General features: G+C 42.7%; 1 protein-coding gene across 1 annotated transcript; it reads left to right on the top strand.

Moving 5' to 3' along the window:
- The first annotated feature begins 203 nt into the window (after positions 1–203).
- On the top strand, positions 204–6,972 carry wrnip1 (WRN helicase interacting protein 1). Its single transcript, XM_030114662.1, has 7 exons — positions 204–782; positions 1,653–1,847; positions 2,765–3,003; positions 4,260–4,471; positions 5,498–5,653; positions 6,169–6,248; positions 6,382–6,972. The coding sequence occupies exons 1-7, from the start codon at positions 210–212 to the stop codon at positions 6,661–6,663; spliced, it is 1,737 nt and encodes a 578-aa protein (XP_029970522.1). The 5' UTR covers positions 204–209; the 3' UTR covers positions 6,664–6,972.
- The last annotated feature ends 142 nt before the right edge of the window (positions 6,973–7,114 follow it).

Here is a 7,114-nt window from a genome sequence, read left to right as displayed (position 1 = left end):
GATTTCCTCCAACATTCCAAAAACATGCAAGATTGGTGATTTTAAATTTGTGAAAGCATTGTGTAGCAGTGCTCATGGTGTAGACTGTACTCCGGTCCAGCAGGTGGCGCTCTACACAGTGAGAGCGCGCGTCACAACAGACAAGCACGAGGAGGAAGAAGCCCGACTTGGTCACGTGACCATCAAACTTTAGCAAGCGGGAAGCCAACATGGCGGAGGCGGAGTCGGTGCAGTGTCCCGTCTGTTTGAAAGACTTTACTCCTGTCGCGATTAACGGACACCTGGACGTGTGTCTGCTCGGGGCCGCCACCGAGGAGAGCGGACCGCCGGTTAAGAAACCTCGTGTTGACAAGGGAACTGCAGTCCTCAACCCGAGCGACAACAAGCCCGCAGCCTCTTCCTCCTCCTCCTCCTCGTCATCGCCAGTGTTTTCTCTGTTTCACAACAAGGAGAAACTTTCAACCCAGAAGGAACGAGATGGTCTACTTTCTACTAAAGTGAGTCCGAGGGGAGTGAAACGTGTGCTGAACGAGGCTGGAGGAGGAGGAGGAGGAGGAGCAGCGGCTGCTCCTGGCGGAAACATGAAGGAGGTGAAGTCTGCTCCATCACTGCGGACTTTGCTCACATCCAACAAGCCTCTGGCGGAAGCTCTGAGGCCCACCTCACTGGAGGAGTACTTTGGCCAGAACAAAGTGGTCGGCCAGCAGACGCTGCTCAGGTCGCTTCTGGACTCCCAGGAAATCCCGTCTCTGATGCTCTGGGGACCCCCGGGATGCGGAAAGGTGGGGACAGGCTTTTCCTCTTCCTGGGCTACAACATGTAGTTTATTCACAAAGCTCATCAAAATGACTGGTGTTCTCTAACTTTAAATAAAAGTTCCTCAATTTCCTGCAAGCTCAAACATAATAAAGGCTTTATTATTGGCCCACTCATGCTGCCATTCAAAGTCTTTATGTTGGAAGTCAAGATAAAGAATTTAAAACAATCCTGTTTGATTGTATCTTCTTCTGAAAGCTATAGTCTGGAAATACAGGGACCAAAATCCACATTGATGCGCAGGTCAGCCCAACAATAGCTAGACTGATCTAACAAAAGCAATATTATTGCTGTGCACTGATGGAGGCACAGATTCAGTTGTACATAGGTTGGTCCTCCACTATTAACCAGGGCCTTTTGCAGCACTCAGCACCCCTACCTTCCATTATCTTGCTTAAAAGAGAATTTTATTTCGCTCATTATCTTATCACTTGAGCTTATGATAACACTTGCAATATTATGATGTTTTAAATATGTAATTTAATAAGAAACCAATGTCAGAAGACTTTGACATCTGGGCCTGTTTGGGTCCGTGCTCATGGACGCTTTCCTCTTCTGAAAACGAATAAAATATGTTCATGAGTTCTCAGGTGCACCAACCTGTGACTGTGGATTGTTTTCAAACAGCTTGCCATTCTTAGACTTTGTCAGCATGCTTCACTAATGCTTCCCCACTTTCACCTCACCTCTCATTTGTCTTACAGCCCTGAGCTTATATATATTTGGACTTACTCCATTTAAAAGCCTCTCAAAGGAGATGCATCATGATCTGTCTGTATTGTGAATGTGCTCTAATCGGTTTAATTTTGCTGCGTGTTATTTTTTTTGGCTTTCAGACCACTCTAGCCCACATAATTGCCAGCGGCAGTAAGAAAAAGGGAACGGCCCGTTTTGTCACCCTTTCGGCCACCAGTGCATCAACTAGTGACGTCCGAGAGATGATCAAGCAAGCGCAGAATGAGCTTCGACTGTTCAAGAGGAAGACCATCTTGTTCGTTGATGAAATTCATCGCTTCAACAAACTGCAACAGGTGAGGTGTCAAGAGAACGCTGTCTGGTTTAGTTGGAAGTTTTCGGAGCCGTATTTGTAGTGATGGTACTTCAAAATAGAAGATTTCCAGATTTGTTTGACATTTCTAGTAGTAAATCACACTTAATGTTCAGTGGATGAGACACAAGCAGAGCTGCACATGCATTCCTGTTTAATGCAGAGTTACAGTGCTTGAGTGCAGGATGAGTCAGACAAAATAAACATTGAGGCTTTGGTGAGAGAACTGCACAACTACAATGATATGAATAAGCCTGTCCAGTTTACATCTTTATCAGGGTGCGTTAGATACACTGAATGTAATCATGTTATTAATCCTATCTCAAAGTACATTAATGTACAAAGAGCAGGACGCATTATACTGAATATAGGTGCTCCTAATGTGTTTTGAACAGCACAAAGATTTTATATACTAGTTCTAATAGTTTGACATTATTGACAATGAGATAGAAATACACAAAGTTATTGTGCATTTAAAAAAAAATTCCTTATTCTTTTTCCCCCACAGCCAAACAAAACAATGCACTGCATACATAAGATGTCAATACATAGCTCTTTTTTTCCTTTCTGCTCATTTGCTAGTATGGATTGAAACAGTTAATTTAGGGCACCTCTTGCTTCTGTTTGCTTTAATATTGAAAACTGAGTATTTCTCAGATTTTATGAAGTCCAGCATCAAACACCAAAACAAGCCAGTCAGGATTCATTTCTAATGATCAAATTATCATGACAATGCACAGCGATCTGTGTGGCATCGCAACTGGCAACTCAGTCTGTGAATGAATGAACATATTAGATTAAACTCTCACCTTTTATATGACTTGACTCAGCCTTTCATGTTTCTTGCCTCAGAGTTTGCTTGCTCCCGTTTTCACCTCTCTTGTGTGTGTCTCTCTGTAGGACACCTTCCTTCCACACGTGGAGTGCGGCACGGTGACTCTGATCGGGGCGACCACCGAGAATCCGTCCTTCCAGGTTAACGCAGCCCTGCTGAGCAGATGCAAAGTGCTGGTCCTGGAGAAGCTGTCCGTGGAGGCTATGGGCTCGATCCTGAGCAGGGCCGTGGCCGCGCTGGGGATCACGGTCCTGGGACGGGATCCAGCAAATACCAAAGATGGAAACCAAACAGATGAGCATGAGTAAGTGCTCCCTTGTGGTGCATGTTTGCTGTGTCACACTTGTCCAGGGTGGGACCACACAACTCAAAATCCCCGGGCTAAGTGGGAGGCTGGTCCTTTCCTCTGTTTCTGGCTTAGTGGGTTCAGTTAGATAATATCTGTTAGGAGGGTGCCGGTCTCTGCTGGAGCCACAACAATCCTTGCAGCTCTGATCTGGTGTGATATGTTGACAGAAGAGGTTTCACATGTGAGTTGCGGACAGCTGTTGACTGCTGGCAGCAGAGGGTCTGTGATCTACGGGGACAGTTCTGTCAGCGGCGGGACGCACTGGACTAAGGACTTCTGTCTTCTACTGCAATAAAGTTGATCTTACAGCTTAGAGCTCGGATCAGTCTGAATCGCTCGGTGTTTTCTGGGTGGAACGCCAAAGTGACATTCAAAAAAATCACATCATAATAATATAACTTACAATACTGATGAATAACTACCGTAATTGAAAGTTGCTCAGAGAAGTACAGCGTACTGGTCATGTTCACGTGTTTGTGTTTTATTATTGTCGTACTTTTTTTTTTTTTTTTTTTTACCTCGTCATGTTCTGGATTTGGCATGTCGAGCTTGTTCAGACGGGATACATTGTTTTTATTTTCCTTTTTTTTCATAGTTGAGGTTATGTCCTTTGTTCTGTCATCAAAATATAAGTACAGAATTTTGGAAACTAGCACAATAAACTTGAATTAATTTTAATATTTGCCAAAAAACGTAACTTAATTCTCCTCATCAAACACAGTTTTAAAAAAAAAAAAGGTCAATTCTTAACCAGGCTTATCTTTTATTGTTCACATGACTTAAGTTCACCTTTAATTATTGCATAGCGTTTTAAGTGTTTTTATTTTTGCTCACATTTCGTTTATTTTGGGCAAATAAGTAATACAGTGCAAACATTTTCCACAGAAAACATGCAGGTCCAATGTTACATTTGTATTATTTATGCTCAAAAAGGAATGGGAAGAAGAAAACTAATAGATGAATACCTGCCTAATACCAAATTAGTACCATATATTTAATGTTTATTTGGTACTTTTGCATAAATTACTTGATAATTACAATGGTTATTTATATATTATTTGTGATCCTATTCTACTTATGTTCTTAAAAACACAATATATCAAAATGACAAGAAATGATTGTGCATTAATTATGTGATTTTAATCAATTTTTTTTAGATTTTTTTATTGAATGATGCTGACAATGATGCAGTTTCTCTGATTACGTTTTAGGCCAGAGATTTACATTGAAGAAAAGGCCCTGGACACCATGGCTTACCTCTGTGACGGCGACGCAAGAGTCGGACTCAACAGCCTCCAGCTGGCCGTTCAGGCTCGGATGAACTCCGTCCAGTCAAACGTTTCAGCACAGCAACGGATTGTGGTGACCGAGGAGCACGTCAAGGAAGGTCTGCAGAGGTCTCACATTCTCTACGACAAGGCCGGTAAGAGCAGGTCGATTCGGCGTGGCTTCGTTCATTAAGGTGCCTGAAGAATAAAACTCCTCTATTCATTCTCCGTAGCTTTGGGTGGGACTTTGACAGGAGTGTTGGTCCCAGTACGTCCCGAACAAAGACAGTTTAATAAAGCTAAAGGGGACGTTGGTACTTCATTTAAAGACCCCAAGAGGTGGAATTTACATCTTGTCAGCTAGAACAATGGTACCTAATTGTCATTGGAAGTTAAAATAAAATTAAAAAAAACTCATAAGAGATTAGTTTTTCCGATGTTGAAGGCTCTCCTTTACCTCTGGATCTATAATACCGGATTCAAAACAATATGGTTATGTAAAACAGTAATTTATAAGCTTCTACCCGTAGTGATTGTTCCTCTAGTTTTAGTGCGACACCAGCCATCAATGTCTCTTCACCAGAATAACTTCAGTGATTGTATCTCTGTCGGCTGGTCACCTGATTTATGGGACTTTCAGGTCTGAATGATTGGAGTTAATATAAACAAAGAGCAGTGTATTTATATTTATAGTCATGCTGATGTTTGTTCATCAGTTTGTAGTTTCCTGATAAGTAATGCAGCAAGTTTTATTTTGTGTTTCTACTTACAACACCGCGGTTGCTCTGTGTCAGCTCTGCGTTTGTTAATAAATGGAGTTGTAAAAATATAAATACCGTAGTTTCATCTATTACATACAGTATATCTGTGTCTTTCTGCTGAGCATCCAGGGGTTAAACTCCTCCTCGGGAGACCTATTAGTCGTCCGTGCTGCCCTGTTACACAACACTCAGCTGTCTCAAAAGGTTGAGATTTACTGGTCCCGACTTCACGGGGCGATGAAACCCTCATCCTGACAAATGGCCTCGGCGGAGGCAGCACTTGTTCGGCCGGAGCAGTCTTCAGTTGTGTGTCAGTGCAGTGTATCCATGTAGGGGATAAAGTCACGGGGAATGTGCTACACGGAAGAATCGCGCTGTTTTCATTTGTCATGTGGATTAAAGTCTCTGTGTTACTCACAGGTGAAGAGCATTACAACTGCATCTCGGCGTTACATAAGTCCATGAGAGGCTCCCATGAGAACGCCTCTCTCTACTGGCTAGGCCGCATGCTGGAGGGCGGCGAGGATCCGCTCTATGTGGCTCGCAGACTGGTCCGCTTCGCCAGTGAGGATGTGGGTAGGTGAATTACAGGGCCGTGACCTTCTTATTGTTACTAAATTAAGCCTGTTGATTTAAGGCTCCTGTAGCATTGAACCATATTCTTCATTTACCTTGTAGCAACCAGCAAACTGCACAAAATGTGGAAAAAGTTGTTGAGAAAATGTAACAAATTCCCCTCTTAAAGGTTCTTTTTGTTTCAATATTGCAGATTTTTTGTTAATTTATCTAACGTAATTCAGGGGGCGACAACCCCGCTGCTGCTCCTCTACCTTTCCTCAGCGGCTCTTTGTAGCAGTTAAACAAAAATCACATTGTGCAAGGGTGCAGCAGCCAATCGGGCACACTGTACAGATGTAGAATAATAATATTATTTCCACCTTTGATTATCTCTTTCATTTTCACTTTGTTGGCCTTTGGCTGAACTTTTTTTTTTTTTTAGATGTTCCTCTTTCGCAAACTTCCAGATAAGCCAAACTGCATCCTGACCTTTTTGTCTTTAGTGAAGTGACAGTACGTTTTGCTCGTCTCAGGTTTGGCGGATCCGTCTGCGCTGCCTCAGGCTGTGTCTGCGTTCCAGGCCTGTCACTTTATCGGGATGCCTGAATGTGAGGTGAGTTCCTCTGAACACTCACCGGTTGTTTTCACTCTCTTAATTCTCATTTTGAATTGGTCTTCAGGTAATCAGCATTTCCTCAGTTCTCAGTTGTTTTCCTCTCTCTCTCTCTCTCTCTGCCGCTGGTCAGGTGATCCTGGCTCAGTGCGTCATCTATTTGGCCCGAGCACCCAAGTCGGTGGAGGTCTACAGGGCGTACGCCAACGTGAAGACCTGTTTAAGAAGCCACAAAGGCCCGCTGCCCCCCGTCCCCTTGCACCTCCGCAACGCCCCCACCAAGCTGATGAAGCAGCTGGGCTACGCTAAAGGCTACAAGTACAACCCGGCCTTCAGCGAACCCGTAGAGCAGGAGTACCTACCTGCAGAGCTGCGAGAAATCAACTTCTTCACCTGGATGCCTTCAAACCACTGACTGTGTTTGGTTTTTTTGGTCGTTTGTTTGTTTTAAATCAAAGCTGCTGATGGACGTCTTATGAGAGATAATAGCTTGAATGTATCTGTTTATCTAATTGCACTTATAAAGTTGAGTTCACGCTTTTTTTTTAAATTTCATATCTTATGTGTTGAAAATCTTTTGTTTCTCTTGGAAAATTTACTGTATTTTCAGAAAAAAGTCCCAATTTACTAGATTATACCTTAGTTTTGTCCTTGTCATTTTTAATACATTGCTGATCTATTAAAAAAAGCTGTTCTTTTTTTTGTTGCACTCTAAATGTTTGTTACCACCTGTGTATATATTTGTGAAAATGAAATACAAGACATGTATCATCTGAACAGATCATCTGCGCCGTTTATTGTTCATTTGCTCCTTCAGTTTTTGGCCATTGTCTGCAAGAGAACACGAGATTGAGGTTTGTATACTT

The sequence above is a fragment of the Salarias fasciatus genome, chromosome 18 (genome assembly GCF_902148845.1).
Source record: "Salarias fasciatus chromosome 18, fSalaFa1.1, whole genome shotgun sequence".
NCBI lineage: Eukaryota > Metazoa > Chordata > Actinopteri > Blenniiformes > Blenniidae > Salarias > Salarias fasciatus.
The sequence above is the reverse complement of the archived record's forward strand: the minus strand, read 5'-3'. Positions and strand labels throughout refer to the sequence as shown.